Genomic DNA, 24,723 nt, shown 5'->3' on the forward strand with positions numbered 1-24,723 from the left:
TCCAGGAAGAGAGGCAGATCCACTGAGCACCCAGGGGAGCCCACTCTTGTTGTCTACCTATCTGGCAGCATTTGGTCTCTAAGGGTAGTATATGGTATGACTGAGGTCCTCTGAGAAGCACAATATAGGTAATAGCCTACCGGTGTTTCCTTTGCCCAATTCTGTGGAGCAGCACAGAATAAAAACTGTGTGCACCACAAATTGATCAACAACATGCATATGGACTACATGTCCATGGGGAGGACGGATCAGCAACATCCACATAGAGTAAGCAGATGTGCCTACCACAGAAGGAGATGATGTGGCTGCTGTCCTCGTGCACAAACTTGCGGGTCACTGCTTCCTCCATGATCTGCTTCACCTGTTGGGAGAATGCATAGGGTGCACAGGATGTTACTAGACGCTGTAGCCCAGACGTGGGCAAACTCAGGCCTGGGGGCCACATGCGGCCCACTCAGCCATTTCATGCGGCCCTCAGAGCCTTTCCAAGAACAAAATGCAGATTCATATGGTCACTCATTCTTAAATGGGCTAGCTAAAACAGGGTCTTGGAAACCTAAGATTACTAAAGTCTACATCTAGATACAATTAACAGGAATGGCATAACTGACACGGGAATTATGTTGCCGTACACCATTTCTTATTATTGGCACGGGCAAGTTGCCTACGATATCGGGCCCTTTGGTCAACTTTCTAAACCCAAGGTGGCCCTTGGGCCAAAATAATTGCCCACCCCTGCTGTAGCCCCTTGACGCACGCTGCTCAACCAGTGAAACGCTGTAATAGTCACTGAAATACTTAACTACCATAACATAGTACTACACCACTATGGCACGGGGCCTTGAGGAGTACAGTACATAACTACTTGGTGATTGCCATTCAGGTAACTGCTGATTTATAACGGGGCAGTGTCTCCCTAGAAGATACACTTGCATAAACTGGCAGCATTTTGACAACTGAATGTGTGTACATTAGGAATCGCTGATGACAGACCATGATGTGGAAATGATGAGGAGGCACTGGAGACTGAACATGGACCACATGCAACCAATCAGAGACTAGGATGCTGATGGCAAGAGTCTAATATGTAGCCTGGTCCTCCAACAGCATTTTGGCAACTGAATGCAGACATAAACTGGAATTGTGGTAACAGGCAGACCACACACAAACAACCTCTAGGAATGGACTGGAATTGCCTGCAGCCTCACAGCATCTTGACAGCGGAACAGGAAAACACAACCACTGGTGACAGAACATGATACAGTTCAAGACAGATTTCAAGCAATGTTGCTCTGGGGTTACCAGCTGATACCAGTTTACACCAGTTGAAAGACTGTTGTTTTTAATAATGAGGATGCGCATCCTTTCTTAGCTTATAATGATAACAATCCCCTACATCAGTGGATCCTCTCCACACATCAGGATATCGTGTAGCTGTGCCATCCGTTGTGGTTCACTGTTTTCTCTCATATCTGCTTTATATCAGATAAAGTATAGCCTAAACGAATCCTACTAGGGCCGGTGGGTTACGTGTTTAATTGTGCGGGGATGCTGAAATGCATTGCATCCTGGCTCTGACGCAGCTTGCTTAGCTACGTTCTGTGGCCATAACGTCAGCGTGACTGCAACAATATGGTTTCTGTAGCCTATACAATTTCTGATAGTCGATATTCATTTTTTTGCATTTCTTACTCACTTCTTTCTTGACGCTGCGCAGCAGCCTCTGGCGCGTCTCGGTCTCTGTTAAAAAACAAACAAATCAGTATTCCGAGGTTCCGAAAATCAAAACAAGGGTAAACACATCGCGTTTCTGTGTACATAGATAAAAACATATAATACATATCGTTCACAATCGCTTACCTCCCATCCTCATTTATTTGGTTGGCTATCCCCCTTGAAAACGCTCCTCCTTTTGCTGACAGAGAATTTTCAGAAAAGCCTTGAAACAGGTTCTTCCGCAGCAGTATTCCAAATGGTATTAAAATGTCCCCGTGACTCAACGCTGTGTTGTCGCGGGTGTGGCGAGCTAGCTTACCACGTTGGTCACGGTGTCACCGTGTCACCTTAACTAGATGAAGCGCGCAGCATAAACACGACACCTATTTTTCATCCATTCCATTGTCAATTATCGCGCAAGTTGAGCTTCCTGGATGAATACGTTTCTCCTGCGCTATGGCTGCGCGTATCCTGAACAGGTTGGATACAGACGGCGACGCACACACACCCCCTTCAGTTCACAGTACAGCTCGTACTAACATGAATCATTGAAGGATTTAACATGTCAGTCGGTGTTTTCAATGAGGCATACTAAACAGGCGCCCCCAGAATCACAGCATTACAGGCGATTACATAACACAGCACACAGACACTTCATAACATGGCAATATAGCACTGATTGCTCTGAAGCATGTTCAATTATCCGTATACCATCTCTAAAAGTCCACATTTTATTACAAAATATCTGACATCTGCAAGGTTGTGCTACGTTTTTAATTCATGTACAATAGCCATCCCATGATTGCTGGGTTTTTGCTTCACGTAGCCTAGGTTTTGACTAATGGTAGGTTTGGCATTCTACACACCATACCTTGCCTTGTAGAAAAAAAATACATGGACTGGCCACAGACAAATAACCTGATAAGGCCTATGTTTTTTCTTTAGAAATAGTGGTGCGTGTGACCTGACACCAGGGTTTGAGCCACCCAGATATACACAGTAACACTTCCTTATTAACTGGCCACCTGGGGATGATTTGGACAGATATTGCAGAGGCTCTGACTGTCTGTCTGTCTGTCTGTCTGTCTGTCTGTCTGTCTGCCTGCCTGCCTGCCTGCCTGCCTGCCTGCCTGCCTGTCTGTCTGTCTGTCATCCATCTGCAATGCTTGTGGTCCGTCTGCAGGGGGCCCCAAACACACAACAGGATATGGTGTTAGCCAGGGGTCCAGATTGCCATCCCTGATTGGCCTTGTTGTAAAACTTTACCTATGGTTTGCAACGTTGCATATGTCTCAAAATTCTCAATTGTATTTGAGGCCACATACTGCTAGGCTGTAGGTAAAACCATACGTTAGACCATCTCATTAATCGCAGTGGGCATCTGAGATTACCCATCATTTATTTTACAAGTTTGACAGAAATCCACGAAATCTGTAAATCTCAGAAAAAAAAATTGTAGCCGTCAAAAGACCCTACTGTCAGTCTTGTGTCTTGTAGCTTGCGATTAGAAAGACAAACAGACAGAAAGACAGACAGGGAGGGAGGGAGGGAGAGAGGCAGGTAGCCAGCCAGACAGACAGACGGGTAGGCAGACAGACAGACATGCATGTGTAACCGAGGTGTTCAGCGCAGTCCGCCCCCCTTGGGGCAGCAAACTTGCTACCTCCTAGTCAACGTATCGGTTCGGGTATAAGAGTCACAGCACGATACCTCTAAAGGACCAGTCCAATAGCCCAACACCACCAATACTGTATGAGGCTTCAGAAGGGAGGTTTACTAACGTTCCACGCCACACTCTGGCCTCCGTTACACATGCAGACAAGCAGACAATGCAAGTTTGCTAGGTGATTTTCCTCTTGAGGCGGAGGTGAGGTTGGCATGGACCTCAAATGTCTTAATAGTGTTTGACACCATAACAGAGGCAATAAATCGCTTGGATGCAGTCTTACATTCTTTACCGCCAGCAAGCTGCAGCTGGTCCCGAATTTCCAGTGGAGCGCCTGAGACCCCTCTGTTCTTTTCTGTGTTCAGTGTTGTGTGGGAAGATGAAGCATTTATGTGTTTTTTTTTATTAATAAATGTGCAAAAACAGAATGCATTACATGTTGCCTCACTATAATGGTATATAATGGAGACCAACAGACATATGCAGGCTACATATGAGGTGTAGGACTTCTAGTTATAAGCCACGATTTCATAAAACCCAAGGGGCATCAACACATTGGTCCATGTCTGTGAGGTGAAAGCCCTATTATCATTGTGACACTGTTGTTGTATTGCCAACTAGTGGCCATATTCATAACATCAACACACAGCCTTCTACAGCACACACTGGTAGCCTACACACAACGAAAACACACTTACTGTAAATATGCTTAGTGAAAATAGTAAAAATGCATGGGGTGATAGTGAAAAAAATCCTGAGCCTGATCTTTTTCCCCTGCTCTAACGACGACGACAAGATACTGCATAGTGACGTAACGTAGGCCTATTTTGACACATTATTCAAACATTTAATAGCCTGTGTATGACCATTATTCAAGCCTGGTAGTAGAAGAAAACCCTGAACCTGTAACACTTTCTGAGATAAGAATAACCTAATGGCTAATTATTATCAATGTTTTTATTTTTGCAAACTCTGTCAAGCCTGAAATCAGGCATGGAGCCTGAATACTATCACCCCTGTGTATGCCTCCCCCGTAGCCTGACTCTCACCATGACCCTTGTGTATTTCCGCTCAGCTTTGTGTGTTCACACAAGGGTCTGGAAGACCAAACCAAATCCCAACCACATCCCAAACCAAAATGCAATAGAATCAGATCAGCTCAGCTTTGTGTGTTCACACAAGGGTCTGGAAGACCCTCTGATTCGCCCTCATCCCAAACCAAAATGCAATAGAATCAGAATCACTAGATTTGAGATGTGACATAGGGCTCATTTTGGATGGAACGGTGATGCTTTTGCAATGCAGCTCGCATGCGCAATAGAATGCATCAAACTGGAAAAGTGTGCATGCACACTGCACACCAAAAGCATCACTGTGCTCCATCAAAAGCGAGCCCATTGTCAACAACGAGCCCATTGTTTTAACGTAGTTGTTTCAGCATCACTGGCCGCTCACATGGGCTCACTCATCCACTCAGTAATCACCATTGATTCTGTAATTTTAACTGTATTTTTGAATCTGTGAGAAGCTGAAGTAGCAGCCCCCATGCAAGGCTTTTAAAAATAAAACCACGCCTTCTGGTTTTACGAACAGGGTTAGGAAGAGGGTTTCATTTAGGCTACGTAAAAAGCCGAGCTGTAGGGGCCTAGATTATGACCTTGTTTACAGTAGCCTAGGTGTTTATGATGTGTCTTCAGCAACGGTCTATGAATAAAATTAACGGCATCTGTCATGAAGTGTCTAGACATGTTGAAAAAAAGGCCTCACCATGCTGTGTGTAATCTCTTTGGGCAGTCATGGTCAAGGGGTTAGAGAGTTAAACACTTGACCTGCCAGTGTCACAATCTCAACTGCCCAAGCTGGGTAAGGGGAGTGTGAGTGAATGACCAGAGCTCTTGCCCACCCTCAATGGTGTAGCTCCAAATTCTGGGACCTATGTACAACCAGCTCTAAATGACCCCGTATGATATTTATAGGTAAAAAAATGAAATAATAGGACTCCGTGTGGGTCCTCCCTCATACGCGGGTGATAACTCCATCTCACACGCCCCTATTTCGACGTGCCCACCACCCTCCCCATGACCGAGTTGTCCTTGAGCAAGGCATCCCCCCATTGTAATGTACAGACTGTCAAGTATTAAACTGTCCTTAGAGTTATGAGGCAATGAATGTCTGTCCTGACCACACTTCAAAGGTCAATTTCATAAATGCCCAGTAGCCTGGATATGCTAAAGCTGACAGGTAGTAGGCCTACTGAGACAAATGGCACTTTATAGCCTACAGTGACACTGGCACATGCACATTTTCAGATATGATTATTATTAAGATTCTGATTCTTTATGATTAAGAGGTTTTGCCAAAACAGTCTACGAGTAGAAAAGGCTACATCTACAAAGCCTACAGATGAGCCTCTGTGGCTTGCAGTTGACACCTCTGCAGACAGCTGGGTTTGACAGCTCGTGCTACAGTGCTCATGAATCATCCCTTCAGCTGGCCGAGAATGTCGCCGCCATGCAGTAGACACGGTTATGAAAAAATACAGTTATTCAAGGACTCAAATTTCCAGCTCAAATCATGCGTGCTGCTGTTGCCTGCTTCCCCACTGACGACAACAGGCGCTGCCTGCCTGCATTTGGTGCGCGCAACCGCCCCCGACCGACCCCCGTCTGTCAGCTCGCCTATGATTCACCAGCTGATGTTCACTTCCCGTTGAGGAAGTTGACTCGAAAAAAGTGGAGAGACTGAGCGAGAGAGAGAAGGGCAGCCTACAATCCATGGATCAGTACGACCATTCATATTTCAACATCTAAAACCCTGCTTCTCAATGGTTTGCGATACTCATGCACAAATTCATGAGTGTGGCAGCAAAACGCTTCTTCTTCAAGGATTGAACTGAAAAGGATGTCAATGCGGCCTCGGAATAGAGACGTTTGCGCTGATTGCAGCGCTCCTGGTAAGAAAAAAACACGACACAACAGACCAAATAATGCATGTTAACTCACAACCACCCTGATCTAAAGATGAGAGGAAATACTGCCCTCTTTTTCATTTGTTGTGAGCTAGAATAGACGATAACTGATTGAGACGGCTCGTTTGTTTTGCATTTGCGAGCCTTCCTCGGAACGGTGGTCTTATTTGGACAATCAACTTCCCTGCTAGTCGACTAGCTAGATGTGATAGCATGCTAATCATACAGGGTGGTTTCCACTCCAGATTACGCTTGGGCAATTAACGGTTCTGCCGATGACTTGACGCGGTTATGGATGGATGAACATTTGTGGTTACCTGTTTTCTGAACTGTGCAACCATAAGATTGCGTCTGCTGATCCACGGGATTAACTTGTATTGGTTAGCTACCTACTGGATGTCTGCCTGTTAGCAAGATGTCTGGGAAACATCACGACACAAAGATTGCCGTTTTGACAAGCGTTGTAGCACGAACATCTTTTACACAGACCTAATGTTTGATACGAATGCAGATTCAGAATATCAGAGAGACGTTATTGGGAATAAATGCTTTCGTCCTGGTGGTGCGAGCTTGTCGAAATGGACCTGTGTCTACAGGTACTGCAATCAGTGAACTCACTAAAGCCAGGAGCCGCATGTTACGGCAGGAATGCCAATGCACTGGAAACTAGATAGTGTGTAGAATTCACGACACACGTGCCAGTCAGCCAGGTTATCACGAAACTGTGCTTACACGTTGTCACATAGTTTGCCTCACTGAGTCTTGAGGGAAATGTTCAGAGAGCTATGTTCAAGTTCTTACATTGACGTGTGGTCCCTTAGGGCCGACCTGGGCATCTGTGAACCGTGGCGTGCTTATCTGCGACGAGTGCTGCAGCATCCATCGAGGCCTGGGCAGGCACAGCTCTCAGGTCCGACACCTCACGCACACATCATGGCCCCCGTCCCAGCTACAGGTGAGGGCAACAACACACAATCGGTCGTGCAACTTATTGTAGAAAACAGTGTTTTTCTGTCATGCAAGTTATCGTGGACAACTGGGTTGAACTTGAAATACCATCTCATGTTTTCTTTTGTCATTGACATTTTTTAATATTCCCTTCAGTTTGTTTTTTGTTTACAATTAATGTGACCCCTGCATTAAATGCTGTGATTGAGAGTTATTTTTTTACATGAAATATCCTTTGCTACTTTACTTTAAATTGACAATTGACCAATGCATGGCATCCGTTGATCTCCTCATTGCCAGATGTTCCCCGCTGCTTTGTGTGGTGCAATTAGCCTAATGTAATGTAGGCTTTGTGTCCTTTTATGGCCTCCATATAACCAGACAAGGCTTTGTGAAATGTTGCTGAATGAAGCCTGAATTCTTTTTACCCTGTGATACAATACAGTGCATTTTCTATGGTGCATTTAGCAGTTCTTTTAGACCGTAACACACCCACGCAATCCAATGCATTCTCTTCAGATGGTGCAGACATTGTACAACAATGGGGCAAATTCCATTTGGGAGCACAGTCTTCTGGACCCCTCCTCCATAATGACGGGGAAACGCAAGGCCAATCCTCAAGACAAAGTGCAGTGAGTACACACAAAGCAGAAAGTGCAACGCCAGGAGAGATGTCTCCCATAGTAAACTAACTCCAGCTGTGCATTCCTCCTAAATGTGTTTGTGTGTGTGTATTGTGAAAGCTGTAGATGCTTTAAGGTTTGGAAGAATAATTGCTGACTGCTGCATTCTTAGAGGCAGGGATGTCAAACAGTTGCACCACATTGCCAAATGTCTTTACTTTTTTTAATTTGAAAAGAAAAGCGACTCTGCAAACTTGATTGAGACAACGTTTGAACATACTGTTTTTCCCTCCACAGTCCCAACAAAACTGATTTCATCAAGGCCAAATATCAGATGCTGGCATACGTGCACCGCATGCCGTGTCGCGAGGATGACAGTGTCACCGCAAAAGACTTGAGCAAAGTAAGAATTATTCATGCATATGTTTAGCCAATACATGTGACATAAAATACTTGGAAAGACTTGAAGCTGAGACCTCATCCTCTGCAGAACTGTGATGCATTGCACAGATACTGTGTCTGTTTCTCAATGATGATGATGATGATGATGATGATTCATACAGCCAGTGCTTGAAGTGGAAAAATGGAGGTGCAGGAACCCTATTCGTCCAAAAATACCATTCAAAAAGAAGTGCAGGAACCCTGATATTCTGACAGTCTCATCAGTACCAAATCTGTACGAGTCACGTTTTTGTAGGCCTATTGCCTGCACGCATTTTGAAAAACTTGTTTTGAACTTATAAAAAGTGGCACACGAGAAGTTCTGCCAGAAACCTGATGATGATAAATTATAAGGAAGGGGAACTGGGTTCAACCTGAGTCTCACTCCCCCCCCCCCCCCCACTTCAAGCACTGCATAAAGTACAGTATTTGATTCCTATTTGCTAAAAGTGAATCCTAGCCAGTCACAGCACTAATCTGTCCTTGCTTGCCGCTCTTCTTGTTGTGTAGCAACTTCATTCGAGTGTGAGGACGGGTAATCTGGAGACCTGCCTGAGGTTGCTGTCTCTGGGGGCACAGGCAAACTTCTTCCATCCTGTAAGTGCACGTGGCCACCCTGCTGGCTCTCCAATAATGCACTGCACGTGACGTCACCATAATCATCTGATGTTTGGACACTAGTCGCGCGTCTAATTTTTAAAAGTGAAATGAAGTCTTATACTTGACTGTGTTTTGTGCAATTTGCAAATATGAAGTGATGTGAGAAAGTATGCTCAATTTGTGTCTTCATTTTTCACAAATGGAAAAAAAACTTTTCCTAATCATTGTATGAAAACCTCTTGTGGGAAATAATGTTTGGTATGTTGGTGTTAATAATAACTTGAAAATATTTTTGCAACAGTACCTCCCTTGTGCATGTATAGGTTGTTTGTTCTATATTTCTGATCTTGTTGTGTTCTACTGTATGGCTGTTTCCGCTCTGCAGGAGAAAGGGAATACTCCTCTGCATGTGGCTGCCAAAGCGGGGCAGCTGTCCCAGGCCGAGCTGCTGGCCGTGTACGGGGCCGACCCTGGAGCTCCCGATGCCAACGGCCTCTCGCCCATCGACTACGCCAGGTAATCGCCTCTCGTCTCCGTTTCATTTTTAGAAATTTTCAGAACTGTCAAGTCAACTTATTTTTCACATGGTAATAATGGAATATTTTGTGTAGGATTTTGACAACAGAGATTCATTTGTAGCATTTGGAATAAGGCTGTAAGATAATAAAATGTGAAAAAAGTGAAGCGCTGTGAATACTTTCCGGATTGACTGTATATTGTATGTATATGATGTGCACATATCCATTGAGCATGCAAGGCTACTGGCTGCTTGGCTGCCTGGGACACAAAGAAATCCCTGAAATATTATGTGATTATAGGTCTACAATGCCATGCTGGGAAAGAATGGGTTTTCAGTTGAACTGAGGATTTAAACAAGTTTCTTAGCATATTGGTGCATTCCAAACTTTTATTATTATTTGTATTAAAAAAAATGTTTTCGTCAGAACTCTTAGGAGGCTTGAAGACCTGTTTTATACTTCCTTGATCATTAGTGAAAGCAAGATGAAAGCCCAACTGGGAAACTCCAACTCCCATCGTCATTGTGACACAGCACTCCACCGCACACAAGTGCACACTGCACACAACTAAATTGCATTTATGCCTCACCCGTGCGAGGGGGAAGCCCCCAATGTCATCCGAAAGGGAGCAATGCGGCAGAACGGTACCATGCTCAGTTTACCTCAGTCATGGAGGAGGATGAGGGAGAGCACTGGTTAATTACTCTCCCCACCAACTTGGCTGGTGTGCCCTTTAAATTAGCTTGGAGAGATGTACCAACTCGTTATCAGGGTGGTATATACCCAAATTTCATTTCACACTTGACCTTCATAGCCTTTTTCATAACCTACCATGCACTCTATGTCAAAACTTGCATGCAGGAAGAGAACACCATTGTCTAATCCGATGCTTCTCTCTTTGCATCTCTCAGGCAAGCCGGCCACCACGAGCTTGCTGACAGACTGGTGCAGATCCAGTTCGAACTCACAGACAGGCTGGCGTTCTACCTGTGTGGGAGGAAACCAGGTGAGTCCTCTATCAAGTGCCAAGGACGTCTGTCATCATTTCTGATGGAACAGCTTCCAGACATCAGCGCCTGCGATAATTACAACTTGTCAGAGAATTCTGACTGTTGTTGGTTGTTTCATCTGTCATCATTTTAAATTTGGTCGTTGGAAGAGATGACTAATTCTCTCCGTCTTATTTCAGACCATAAGAATGGACAGCATTTCATTATCCCCCAGATAGCTGACAGGTAAGGAAAAATGTATGTCATTGAAATTAAGAGAATAACTTTAGAAGAACTTTTAGCTGCAGGTGAAATGGTGAAATACTGAAATGACTAACCCATTCATACTTGTATCACTTTTGCTTGCAATTAATGGATAAGGAATGAGTAAGTATTTTAAATCAGAATATTCTAATATGATTCCTTACTTATTCACATGAAAGTATTTGAACATACACTCTCTTTTCCTTCCTTTCCTTTCTTTAGCGGTCTAGATTTGTCTGAGCTGGCAAAAGCAGCAAAGAAGAAACTCCAGTCTGTAAGTTACTCAGGTGTCAATGATTTTTTTTTTAATGTGCTCGTTGTGCTGCTTCAAAGTTTTGTATTTTAACGGCGTTGCCAACTTTTGATCTGCGTGATTTCAGCTCAGTAACCATCAGTTTGAAGAGTTGGCCATGGATGTGTACGATGAGGTGGACAGGAGAGAAACGGATGCAGGTGAGCTTCAAAGCTTTCCATTAAAGCAACAGTAACTAGACTGCCTCTCACGCTAATGGTCTACTGTGTAGATCTACAGTGTGTGTGTGTCTATATCTGTGTCTGTATGTCTCTGTGTGTGTTTGTTTAACATTAAGGAATTGATAAGGATTAGGACAGCACCATCTTGACTGAGAAACTGTCCTTTAGTGATACTGTATGTGTTTAATTTTAACTTCAGTGATCAATAGAGTGACATTTCCTCTGAACTATTTTGGTCATGACGAGCGCAGCTGTGTATTTATAAATAACTTGTATTAATGGTGCGATTTCCTGTTTTTCTAGTATGGCTGGCTACTCAGAACCACAGCACCCTGGTGACTGAAACCACCGTGGTACCTTTCCTGCCAGTTAACCCCGAATACTCATCCACCAGGAACCAGGTGCACAAAACTACACAGAACTTTCAAAGAGATCATATTTATAGAAAGGATATGGTTTAAACGATGTAACCATGTGTTGACATCAATGAGTCAGAATTTGCTGTTGCTGATTTTATTTTTTATTTTTTTGTGTACTATTTAGGGTCGTCAGAAACTGGCCAGGTTCAATGCTCACGAGTTTGCCACACTGGTCATCGATATTTTAACTGATGCCAAACGTCGCCAGCAGGGAAGCTTGTGCGAGAATGCCAAAGGTAAATCCAGCAGATTGGCCCAGAGCGCCTCTGATCTGTTCAGCTTTCTCAAAAACACCTGTCACACCTATAGTGTAATGTTTAGTTATTATAATATGCGTTATTCTTCCCAAAAATGAAAATGTGGAATGCCTCATTTTGTTTTTGGTTCCTGATTTAACCAGTCTGGTATGTTTTTGTAATGTTTTAATGGATATTTTAGCATTTAGAATAATAATTGAACAAATTACAGACAACAAAAACAAGTGAGATGTGTAATAATGTAACTCTTCTTCTGGACCTCTGGTGTGTTTGGTGCAGAAAATGTGGAGCTGATCTTGAAGGGCATTGGCAACAGACACGGCAGCGAGAGTCAGGATATGGACCAGCCTGATTACGACAGCGTGGCGTCGGATGAGGACACGGAGAGAGAACCGGCGTCTGGAAAAGAGGAGCGCACTAAGGTATGGAAACATTTACTCCGAAGTTCCTGAAAAAAAGAGAAGTGGGCATCAGACTATTACTTAGTCATTCACAAATACCACTTTTGATGAACAGAAACCAACAAAATAATTGTGGATACATTTCCTTTCAAGAAATTGCCACAGACGCTTTCGAGTGTTATTGTCAATACAATTTGTGCAAACTGTTTTCAGTAATGTCATCCAGTATTTTTTAATACTACTACACTGGTTCTCTATTAGTGCCCACTTATTTTGGTATGTACTGTATCATGCATGTATTGTAGAGATTCATGGATCAGTTATTTACAGTTTGTAAAACCTCCAGCAGCAGTGTTCTTATCCGCCATCCAACTCTCGCCATCCAGCCTGACCATGCGTAAAGCTCTAAATCCGCCATGTCATAAACAATCATTGGCCAATCTTCAACTGCTGACACAAACTACATCACAGCACTGGAGAAATGGGTTGAACCGTCACACACTGTTGATTTTACGTTTTGCCTCATGTCTATTTTGGTGAACAACGCATGTTCCTGTTGATCAGGTTTCTGTCTACCCTATGATGCAATAGCAAACAAACTTAATGAAGCAACAGTGAAACACGTTGTTCACCCAAATAAACATGTTCAGTAGCACGTCCAAGTCAACCAGTGTGCGGTAACTGGTTTATTTATTCATGGATTACTTACCTGCAGGGCTCTAAATTAAATTTCAGTTTGGCTGGTGAAAAAGACCAACTTACCAGCCACTCTTACCCATTAGTGAGTGTGTGTTTGGCTAGTAGAACTAAAATCTACTAGCCATTTTGGCTGGTGATGAAAAAAGTTAATGTAGAGCCCTGCTTACCTGTATGACTGCACATCACTAGCACCTGGACAGCGTCTGTGCATAGGGACTTTTGATACACAACACTCTGCACAGGTACATGGGAGACATATTCTGATATTAAAATGAATAGTGACTGTATTCAGTTTGCTCAGGAGTCGTGGAAACTCCGTTCATTCCAAATGTGACCTGTCCCAGAAATAGTGTGGTAGCAGAACACTTCTTCCACAAGTGCGAACGGAATTATACGGATTTTGTTAAAACCAAAATACTGACAATATTCCGTTTCGGGAATATTCCTCGCATGTAACTGTGCTCATTTGCCTGGCTGCTACTTCAGAGCTCGGAGTCGTCGGACCTGTCGGACGGGCCAATCACGGTGCAGGAGTTCATGGAGGTGAAGACTGCGCTCAACGCCTCTGAGGCCAAGATCCAGCAGCTCCTGAAGGTCAACTGCCACCTCAGCGAGGAGCTGCGCATGATGCAGAACAAGGTACGTGACACCACAGGTGCAGGGACATGACACACGGATGATCGCTGCAGGGCTGAAATGAGTCTGTGGTGATGTAGAGCAAGGTACTTAACATGACACCTCAAGCTATCTGCAAGCACCTGCCCACCAATCAAATGCAGGTAATATTTGAAGAGTTCAAATGCAAAACCTTCAAAGTCCATTAGTGATGAGTTTAGAAAACAATAGGCTGTGTGCTATATATGTATAATATGTTTAGTACACTTAAACATGAGTCCATCTCATTTTGTTTGGGCTTTATGTGTTGTACTTGATATTGAAATTGAAGTGGGTTTTTGGCGGGCTTTTTAAGAATACCCTGGCACATTGCATAACATCCCATTCATTTTCAATGCGGTTTTATTTCTGGTGAGTTAGAATATCAAAAACGCCAAAGCACCAAAACGTGGTATGGTAATCTATGGAGTATTATCAAGAGGGAAGTGTGGGTCACCAGATCTTCAGACAAAAACAGCTGACAGCAAAGCATCAAGGATATCTGGGCCTCCCTAACTCTCATGCAATGCTCTGCCATTGACTTCAAAGTTAAACGCATCATGGCAGGGATTAAGTAACGTGCATTTCTAACCAAATATTAAACATTGACATGTTATTTAGAAAGTACAGAATTTCAACTGATTTGATGTGACCCGAATTTCTTTCTTTTTTCCGAAGAAAATGGTGATTTCAGAAAATATTCAAATTTTGTGAGATGCCTAATTTCTGTTTTTTCGGAGCTCGAAGCCCAAAATATGTAAGAATAAACAAACTGTTTAGCTTTGAAAATAATGATTGGAATAGTTTGAAATGTGGGCTATGAATCAATTATCTATGAAAGTTCAACTTTATTAATGGAATTATGGAAATAACTCAACTTTTCGCGATATTCTAACTTTATGGCTTGCATCTGTACATTAAACAATTAGAAGAATCATTTTAAAAAGCTAATGTTTTTGCATGCTGTCGCGCTGCATTCTCAATAGAAATGAAGTGTTGAGCGGGCTACAGTAAGCGAAAACTCTGATGATCACCCCCACAGTGCCGTGCTTCCTGGCTTTGTTTCCAAAGTGAATGTCATGCAAGTCTACATTTGCGTGGCAGTGAGTGAACAATATGCTTTTTTTAGAGAATGATGTTACCCAGGCCCCATGCACAAGTAATTGCTAAGTTTAGATTAGGGGAAGTGGCTTGTCGCTGAGCACACCAGCGTGACATCAATGCGACAGCTTCTCCATGTTACTGGGCAAAGTTTACAATCAAGATGATGCCCTCAAACTTCTCAACCAAGGGTACGGTGACTACTAGGGGTACACAAGCAAATGGAAAAATGTAATGACAACAAAAAAGCTGTGCATAGTCACATTGAGATGGAGGAAGAGATATAGAGCATGAGTGAGAAAAGTCTTCAGGGTTATTTTAAAATGTTGGGAAACACTGTAACTTAAAGGGGCATGCTTTTTGTGTGTTGTGTAAATGTTGTACGTTTTGAACGGTTGAAGTCGAATATCCTCATGAGGACCATATAGTCATAAAGTGAAGGGGCCGTGAAATGTTTCTTCTTTCTAGTGGAGGTGTAACAACAAATAAACTAGACGACTTCCCTATACGCTCAGGCTGCACTCTTTTCAAAGCTGGAAGGTCGGGAGGTAGATAGTAAATATTTAGGTTGTAGACTTGACGTGACGTATAACAACAACCTGTCCTGTGGTTGTATTCAACAGTACAATGGTGTTTTCCCAGAAAACAGTTAAGTTCAGTTACTTACCCGTATAGTATCTCTGGGTATGATCACTTTGGAAAACCTCCAGAAATGGAGCCATCTGACTTTGTTTTGGTGGAAATATTAACCCAAATTAGAGCTTCAGAGTTAACTTGCCATATTCCAGGGAAGTCACTAACCTGCCTACTTGAAATGCCACCATAAAACCTAAACAAAAACTACAGACATTCCCACCATTGTCAGGGAAAGGTTGTGTACGTACACACACACACACACACACACGCATACACACACACACACACACACACACACACACACACACACACACACACCTCATGCCACTGCCTCCCCTATTTTGTTTGTTTTGCTCCGCCGCCTGTACACTGTAAGCAAAGACGTACCAGAAATTCTGCTCACCTCTCTGCAAGCAAGCGAAGCCATGGGAATAGTTCACAAGCCCATGTCTCATGCTGATGAGCTTTGTCTCAGTCTTTCTTCTGAGAGCAACTCAAACACGACAGCCCAAATACTACAAACCAAACATAACTGAATTGTGGGCTTTTACACATTCAAGTGAAATGTGAGGATGAACCTAAAAATCAATAGCCTCGCACAGTTTCTCATCCACAAGTTTATCTTCAATCGCGAGAGGCACAGTAGCTCATACTTAAAACCAATACACTTTCACCTCATTCAGTTCACAGTTCAAAAATTCACATTTTTTTTTTCCAGAAAGCCTAATGTCCCTGTTTTTTTGTGAACCCTGTTGGTTAAAACAGAAGGAAAGTCAGAGTATGAGTGTTCTCGAATCTCAAACTCCTATTTCACCCAGGCCTGTCCTCCCTGACTTCCTGGTTCAGGGTTCCCACTGGTGCTTGAATTCCTTGAAAATGCTTGAATTTCAATTAAGTGTTTTCAAGGTTGTGAAAATGCTTGAATTTTTGGTGAAGTGCTTGAAAATGCTTGAAATGTGTGTCAAGTCAAACCCAGTAAGCCAAATAATGGAAATGAATTGTTCAGGTACATCAAAAATCTGAGAAAGTGAGATGTCAAATGGGATTTGCCATTCAACACCCTAAAATGCATTAGAATGCAGGAAATTGCATCTTAAAAACACATTTTTTTTATGGGGGAGGACCCCCACACCCCCTTCCCGCGAACTATTAAAGGTGCTGGAAAATTGAACATTTGGTGCTTGAATGTGCTTGAAAAGTGTTTGAATTTGTTCATGAAAAAGATGTGGGAACCCTGATGGTTGTTTTTGGTTGAACAGTGTTTTGGTCAAGGTTAAACAAGCTTCACAAATGACTTAGCGGCCCGAAAGCTACATCATCACTGCTCTTTCCACACTACCACAGACGCACCAGCGGGTTTTGTGAAAGGTGTATTATTGAGTTAGCGACGTCGATTTAACTTCACAGTTGTTGTTATTATTATACCCTACCGACTGTGCAGTGCTTGGATGTGCTAATTGGCTTGCTCAGACGCTGGACGGTGAACAGTAGGCCTGGGGAGAATGTTTACTGTCTGGACTTTGAGGCTGTTCACCGTCTGGACTTTACTTTGAGTTTTAAAGAAGCATTTTTTATTGTGGAATGTGGGTGAAACCATTGACTGTTTTGAAATTGGAGTTGGAATTGGAATTTGAGTTTGATTTCTGTTAGTCCGAATATAGCCTTCAATATACAGTGGTGCTCATATGTTTACAGCAGAATATTTCTCTCCGATTTCTAAAAAAATATGAAGAATTACACAAAACCTTTTTTTTCACTCATTGCTAGTGACTGGCTTAAGACATTTATTAGCAATCTTCTGTGTTTACTCTTTCAAAATCATGATCACAACCCAAACTACCCAAATGACCCTGTTCAAAAGTTTACATACCCTAGTTTCTGATGCTGAATATGGCCCTGTTTAACATCAAGGACCGCTCTAAATCAGGAGAGTGAGATGGCCGCTCAAAAACCTTCATTTTATTCTTTCTGAAGCTAATGACGGGTTGATTTGGCTTTCTGTGTCGAAATATTGTCATGTTGGCACTGTTGGAATTTCAATTCAGAAATGCAATATGAGGGGGTTTGGTTGGAATCAAGCCATTGGGCAAGGGAATCATTAAATTGCAATGATCATTGCAAGGGAAATTGTTCAGGAGGCATAGGACAACCAAAAAATAACTTCAGGTGAAATATAGGACAACATGAAAAAATGTTTTAAACAGTACAACAAAGAGGCACTTGAGGAAAGATGGGCTGTTGGGGGTTGCCAGGAGAAAGCCATTACTACAAAAATGCAAACATGTTATTTTGCATATGATACACCAAATAGCATAGCGAGAAGCATCAGAATGCCTGTGACAAAGTCATTTGGAAAAATGAGATCAATATGGAACTTTTTTCAGCCACTATTAACAGTACCATTTGGAGAACAGTCAACGGAGCCTATGATGAAAGTTACACCATCCCTTCTGTGAAACATGGTCATGGACCACTGATGTCATGGGGACATTTGAGTTACAAATGCACTACACTTTTGGTCCATACTCACAGAATGATGAATACATTGCCCTGTGAAAAATACTGGAGGAAACTTGACACACATCAGCCTTGAAACTGCACATGGTCCATTGTTTGGACATGCCAACATGACAATATTTCAACACAGAAAGCCAAATCAACCCGTCATTAGCTTCAGAAAGAATAAAATGAAGTTTTTGAGTGACCGTCTCTTTCTCCTGATCTCAACATCATTGAGCCATTCAGGGGAAACCTCAAATGTGAGGTTCCAGCAAGACACCCAAAAATATTATAGGAAACAACAATTCTGCCAGGAAGAATGTGCTGTTTTGTCATCTGAGAAAATAAAGAGCCTTATCCACAACTACCACAAACAAGTTAGAGCGGTCCCTGATGTTAAATAGGGCCATATTCAGCATCAGAAACTAGGGTATGTAAACTTTTGAACAGGGTCATTTTGGTAGTTTGGGTTGTGATCATGCTTTTGAAAGAGTAAACACTGAAAATTGCTAATAAATATCTTGAGCCAGTCACTAGCAATGAGTGAAAAAAAAAGGTTTTGTGAAATCTTTCATATTTTGTGAGAAATTGCCAAGAAAGCGTATATTCTGTTGGGGTATGTAAACATATGAGCACCACTGTACATTTACAAAAGTAATTCCAGTGGTGAGGAACTTGTTTTAGTATAAATGTTAAATAAGAAATCATGACCCACAGCAATTAGTATTGCTACTACCATTTTCACTGCTATGGCTTTTTACTATGACTGTTTCACCACACTTGAACAGGACAATGTGTTTACTGACCTTTATAGCTGCTTGTGTCCACTCACACCTCTTTGTCATTCATTCCTCTCCTCTCCTCTCTCTCTTGCCCTCTGCCTCTCCTTTCCTTTCTTTTCTTTCCTCTCTCCTGTCTTTTCCACCTCCTCTCCTCCAGCTGAGCTACCTGCAGAACGAGAACAGCACGCTGAAGTGGCCGTGCCCCACCAATGCCAACGCGGCGCCCCAGGACCCGCACCCGACTCGTCGGCCCGCCGTGCGCGGCGGAGGCCGTGCCATGTCCATGTACGAGACGGGCTCAGGTCTGACGCAGTACCACCCCCGTGGAGAGGTGCCCCGCCCGGACGCCACCACCACCAGCAGCACCCTCACCCTCCAGCCCTTGGCCCAAGACGTAAGTGATGACTCTTTACAGTGGACGGCCATTTTGAATGACCAGAGGAGTCAGTCCCAGGTTCAGGAAGTAAAAAAAAAAAAAACCTGCCGCAAATTTTAGCCAACAAGCTGAATCAAAAGACCAGTTGGTCAGTGAAGCCACCTGGGTTGGATGGAAATTGTGGTATGGTTTTCATTTCTGAATCTAGTTTTTGACACCTCTGTGAATGAGAATGACCAAGTCAAACTCCTTCGTCTAGTCCTTTTCTGTGGCCTCCGTCCTTGTGATGCAAGGCTCGGCGTCCTTGGTGATGAAAGATTTTTTTTATTCAGTGTCTTGCAAAAGCACAATTCAAAGGTCATTATTATTATCTTGTTTGCAATCGGGATGTTGAATGGGGAAAAGCTCCTCAAAAATTGCTCTGCATTGGCTCCCAGTTGGGAAACTTAATTGTTTTTTCCACGGCGAAGCAACACCTAGGCAATAAGCCAGAAGTCACAGGAAAGGACGGGAGGTAGTAGTGTGATTTGCACACATCGTGAAATGGTCAATGACTTTCTTTGTGACGCCAAAGCTAAATTGATGTTGCATTAACAACAACAAAAAGGTGTTTTGGTTTCAGCAAATAAAAAAAAAGTTGGCTGCGAAATGATGAGGTACTGTGGGTTACCTATTCCGAACCTTTTGTTTACATTTCTCTTCCTCTACGTATTTTTTGGGGAAATATGGCGCAAAAACTTTCAAAGGCTTCATTTCACTTTTTATTTTATTTTTCATTATTAAAACCTGGTTTGAACCCTTTCCATCCAGATGAGGAAGGGTCCTTCCGTGACAGCCTCCTCCTCCCTTCCCAGCTTCCCCTCATCCTTGTCCTGGACTGGGGATGAGAGAGTGCAAGTGCTCAGGGTGAAGTACCTCCCCAGTTCCGCTGGGGGGCGCCACTCTTTATTGCCTGGCCTGTCCTCCTCTTCCTTATATATCAGCCCTTTCCCACTCCTACTCTCATCTATCTAAGTGATGGGCAATCTGAATTCAGAAGCTACAATCCAGTGCCCCATATTCCAAATGACCTGGGTTTAATTAACTCTCCATGGCAATCACCTGGTTGAATTGGACAGGTATAACCAGGTCATTTGGAATATGTGGCCCTGGCCTGTATCTTGTAAGTACAGGTTGCCCATCACGGATCTATCTATACTACTGCTGCAATTCAATCCAGTGTTATCTGCATGGGCCACTTTGAATGAATGTCTTTATTATTATAAAATGTGTTTGTGGTGGCAGCCAAGCGTTACTCAAGCACTTGTCCCCCACCCGCTAATTCACATTGTTTTCTCTGAGCCAAAATGTTACCCTTCTCTTTCCTTACTACTAACTTGCACATCTTTGTCTTTTCAAAATTAGCCTCGAGCTATTAGTGGTGGAAAGCATTGTGCGTAAAAAAACAGCACAATTGCTTGTTTACCATTACGCCAAACTGTGTTTACCACAACAGTTTTCAGCCCTCTGAGAACACAGGGTTTTCTTGCTTGCCTTGATTTGGCAGATTGTCACCCACAACGCATCAAGCATGAACTGCATTGTTTCTCTCAGCCAAGATGGCTCATAATGGCTGCCCTATCAGCTGCAAACAACCTTTCAGCTAAAGCTAGTCGATTATCCTTGGCTAGCACACTAACACTAGCCAGTTCATTAGCTACCCAAAGACCTTGGATTAGATTCAGCCTTGTAATTACACATGCATACAAGAATGTTGCTTAGCATCTAATAAAAAGTGTCAGGTGCAGATAGATAAGCTAATAAATAAACAATAGCCTATATAGCACGATGAAGACTATATTACAGTTAAGTTGTATCGGACTTAAGTGCAAATTAATTGGGAAGTAAGAACAGTAAATAGGTATTATCATGTGGGCAGGTTTTAGCTAAAACTAGCAAGGTTGGGGTAGCTAGAATGCCTGGTCTGGGTAGTCTGTTGTGAATGGCTGTCGTCCTGGCTGTAGCTAGCCTGTTGGCTATCGCTAATCTGTTGACAATAATGGCTGGCCGATGCGACACAGCTGCTACTATTCTCTTCTGAAACCACTGCTGTAATTTTTCTGAGGTAATCACTTGTTTATTTGTTTGTTGAAAGCCAAGGTACCCTCTGCTAACGAATATAAAATGGCTGACTGTCACTATGTGATGTGGGTGTTTCTAGGGCTCCAGTGGGGTAGAGGGCCAGAGCACCGTTCCCGAGAGTCCTGACTACGACAACACACACAACCACTCGGAGACGGAAGAATACGGGTACTCGCCCTTATCTGTTTGATTTCGTGTGTGTGTGTGTGTGTGTGTGTGTGTGTGTGTGTGTGTGTGTGTGTGTGTGTGTCTGTGTGTGTGTGTGTGTGCTGGCACTCTGCCAACTGTTTTGTTTTGGGGGATACACAGAGAAACCCAAATAAACACTCCATGGCCACGCCTGTTAGTTTTACAAACTCAAACCCCCTTCATCTAAGGAGGGCAAACCTGCTCTGCAAGCTCCATAAGGAAGTTGGTGATGAAGAAACTCGACCCCCATGCCACCCCCCGCATCAGTTTAGGTTCTTTGGAGGCTGAGTTGGGTTTTAGACACCCCTCCTCCTTCAGTAATTTATTTACATTTTTCCTCTGTCCTCCCTTGTTATATAATTAGTGCTTCTCTGAGACGAGTGGAAATGTCAGAGATGTCAAAAACGGATTTTTACAAAAAGAGGTCGAAAGACAATCCATATGATGGAGACATAACAAATGTAGGTAGCTCGCTATGGTCCTGTTATGACTCAGACTAATCCTTTGACATACAATCAAATAATAGGATAATGCAGGAATGACCACAGCAGGTTACCAGATATTCAGGTTTTCAGCCACTGTTTTTCACTGAATAAATATTTGACTTGCTGAACTGAACAGAGACCATAGCATTGAGGCATAGAGTTTGTGTTGAATTGGTTTTGCCCATCAGGTGATTAAAATCAGGTTGGGGTCGGGTGGATCAACAATCTTCTGTAAAACCTTGCAAAGTTAGTGGATAGTATGTGGTATTTCTTTCCTCGTCGTTTCTTAATTAGTGTAGCAGTGTTGATATGGCAAGAATTCCAGTCAGAGCTCAAAATATACCAACAGAGACACTGGAAGAACTGGGGATACTACGGCGGCATACATCGGACCCGTCTGCCTCGCCTACATGGAGACGGCGAAAGCGGTGCTCCAGAATTAGGAAGAGAGGCAAACGAGGTGGCGTCGAAACACGGCTTGCAGCCAACCCAACTCGTCCAGCAATACCATCAATTCTCTTGGCAAACGTAAGATCTATGGACAATAAGATGGATGACATACGGCTACTAAGATCAGCGAACAAAACTGTGAGGAACTGCTGTGTGACCGTGTTCACAGAATCATGGCTGAACGACGGCATACCCGACTCGGCTTTACAACTGGAGCAACTTACGTGCGTCAGAAGCGAGGCACTGAACGAGCTGCATCGGGGAATCAGTGAACAACAAGATGCACACCCAGATGCCTTCACAGTGGTCATGGGAGATTTCAACCACGGAAATCTCAAAACAGTACTTCCAAAATTTCACCAACATGTTAACTTCCCAACAAGAGGACAAAACACCCTGGACTTTGTTTATACCCCACAACAAGGAGCATACAAGGCAAAGCCCATCCCCCACATCGGCCTATCAGACCACCTAACGATTCTGCTACTGCCAGCCTACAGACAAAGGGTAAAACTCACCAAACCAGCTCTGAAGGAGGTGAGAAAATGGCCAGAGGGGGCCGTGTCACGACTACAAGACTGCTTTGAAACCACAGATTGGGACATTTTCAAAACAGCTGCCACCCACAGCAACCACATTGACATTGAGGAGTACACAGACACTGTGACCTCCTACATCACAAAATGCATTGATGATGTTACAGAAATAAAACACATCACCACCAGGGCCAACCAGAAGCCATGGTTCACAGGAGACGTTCACAGACTGCTGAGGGCCAGAGACAAAGCCTTCAGAGCAGGAGACGTAGCTGGCCTAAAAAGCAGCAAGGGCAAACCGAGTCCCGGGCATCAGGAAAGCAAAAAAGGAATACTCGGACAAAATAACAACACACTTCAAAGACAGCAGAGATGCACAGAGCCTGTGGCAGGGCATACAGGCCATCACGGACTATAAGCCTGCACCACGAAGCTGTGACAACAACACCTCTCTGCTAAACGACCTGAACAGTTTCTTTGCCCGTTTTGAAGCACAAAATGACACTCATCCACAGAAAACTCCCCCTCCCTCCCATGATCAACCCCTGTACCTGTCCTCTGCCAGTGTGAAGAGGACACTGGCCACCATCAACCCACGCAAAGCAGCTGGCCCAGACAACATACCTGGCCGAGTGTTGAAGGATTGTGCAGAAGAGCTTCTGTCTTCTGTCTTCACAGACATCTTTAACATCTCTCTGGAGCAAGCAGTCATCCCATCACTTTTCAAAGCTGCTACCATCATACCCGTGCCGAAGAAATCATCACCATCATGCTTCAATGACTACCGTCCTGTAGCACTGACGCCCATAATCATGAAGTGCTTCGAACGGCTAGTCCTGTCACACATCAAAGCCACCCTACCCTGGACCCCTACCAGTTCGCATATCGGGTAAAACAATCCACGGAGGAGGCAATCTGCTCTGCCCTCCATTACGCACTCACACACTTGGACAAAAAAGACTCATAAGTGAGAATGTTGTTCATTGACTTCAGTTCATTATTCAATACCATTATACCACAACAACTCATCAGAAAACTGGACAAACTAGTTTTCAGCACCTCCCTCTGCAACTGGCTGCTGGACTTCCTGATGCAGAGACCACAAGCAGTACGGGTAGGTAATAACACCTCAAGCACCCTGACCCTGAGCACGGGGGCTCCGCAAGGTTGTGTTCTCAGCCCCCTGCTGTTCACGCTGCTGACACATGACTGCACAACGACCCACAGCACTAACCATCTAGTGAAGTTTGCGGATGATACAACACTGGTGGGCCTCATCACTAAGGGCGATGAGACCCACTACAGAGAAGAAGTAGACCTGCTGGCCAGATGGTGCAAAGACAACAACCTCCTGCTGAATGTCAACAAGACCAAGGAGATTGTTGTCAACTTTCAGAGGGTCCAAAAACAACTGCCACCACTGACCATCGACGGTGATGCTGTGGAGAGAGTGAGCAGCACTAAGTTCCTTGGAGTGCACATCAGCGACGACCTCTCTTGGACCACCAACACTACATCACTGGCGAAGAAGGCCCATCAACGTCTCTACTTCTTGCGCAAACTAAAGAAGCAAGTGCTACACCCTCCATCATGACAACATTCTACAGAGGAACCATAGAGAGCGTCGTGTCCAGCTGCATCACAGTGTGGAGGAAAGCTGCGCGGAGAAAAACAGAAAGACACTCCAGCGTGTTGTGAACACAGCGAAGAAGATCATTGGAGTACCACTCCCCTCCCTGCAGGACCTTTCCACCGCACGCCTCACCCGAACAGCACTGATGATCATCAAAGACACAAGCCACCCTGCACACCAACTGTTCAGCCTCCTGCCCTCTGGAAAGAGGTACAGCGCCTCCGTTCCCGTACCACCAGGCTTGCAAGCAGCACGATGCATCAAGCAATCAAGATACT

General features: G+C 43.8%; 2 protein-coding genes across 7 annotated transcripts in view; one reads left to right on the plus strand and one right to left on the minus strand.

Moving 5' to 3' along the window:
* The window catches only part of sgsm1b (small G protein signaling modulator 1b), a 38,148-nt gene extending 35,922 nt beyond the window's left edge, over positions 1-2,226 (minus strand). For both annotated transcript variants that reach the window (XM_063211674.1, XM_063211673.1), the window contains exons 1-3: positions 1,861-2,226; positions 1,697-1,740; positions 286-361 (exon numbers count right to left, since the gene is read on the minus strand). In XM_063211674.1, coding sequence (XP_063067744.1) covers positions 286-361; positions 1,697-1,740; positions 1,861-1,873 — 133 coding nt within the window. In that variant the 5' untranslated portion in view covers positions 1,874-2,226. The remainder of the gene's footprint in view (positions 1-285; positions 362-1,696; positions 1,741-1,860) is intronic.
* A 3,842-nt stretch (positions 2,227-6,068) lies between these two features.
* The window catches only part of git2b (G protein-coupled receptor kinase interacting ArfGAP 2b), a 30,128-nt gene continuing 11,473 nt past the window's right edge, over positions 6,069-24,723 (plus strand). The window contains exons 1-17 of one of the 5 annotated variants that reach the window (XM_063211677.1): positions 6,069-6,335; positions 7,172-7,305; positions 7,818-7,930; positions 8,219-8,324; positions 8,873-8,959; positions 9,348-9,478; positions 10,392-10,486; positions 10,670-10,715; positions 10,956-11,007; positions 11,114-11,186; positions 11,511-11,608; positions 11,751-11,862; positions 12,163-12,305; positions 13,470-13,622; positions 18,813-19,049; positions 19,842-19,937; positions 21,232-21,320. In XM_063211677.1, coding sequence (XP_063067747.1) covers positions 6,284-6,335; positions 7,172-7,305; positions 7,818-7,930; positions 8,219-8,324; positions 8,873-8,959; positions 9,348-9,478; positions 10,392-10,486; positions 10,670-10,715; positions 10,956-11,007; positions 11,114-11,186; positions 11,511-11,608; positions 11,751-11,862; positions 12,163-12,305; positions 13,470-13,622; positions 18,813-19,049; positions 19,842-19,937; positions 21,232-21,320 — 1,817 coding nt within the window. In that variant the 5' untranslated portion in view covers positions 6,069-6,283. The remainder of the gene's footprint in view (positions 6,336-7,171; positions 7,306-7,817; positions 7,931-8,218; positions 8,325-8,872; positions 8,960-9,347; positions 9,479-10,391; positions 10,487-10,669; positions 10,716-10,955; positions 11,008-11,113; positions 11,187-11,510; positions 11,609-11,750; positions 11,863-12,162; positions 12,306-13,469; positions 13,623-18,812; positions 19,050-19,841; positions 19,938-21,231; positions 21,321-24,723) is intronic. The other 4 variants (XM_063211675.1, XM_063211678.1, XM_063211676.1 and 1 more) reach the window with 4 other exon arrangements.

The sequence above is a fragment of the Engraulis encrasicolus genome, chromosome 12 (genome assembly GCF_034702125.1).
Source record: "Engraulis encrasicolus isolate BLACKSEA-1 chromosome 12, IST_EnEncr_1.0, whole genome shotgun sequence".
NCBI classification, from domain to species: Eukaryota; Metazoa; Chordata; class Actinopteri; order Clupeiformes; family Engraulidae; genus Engraulis; species Engraulis encrasicolus.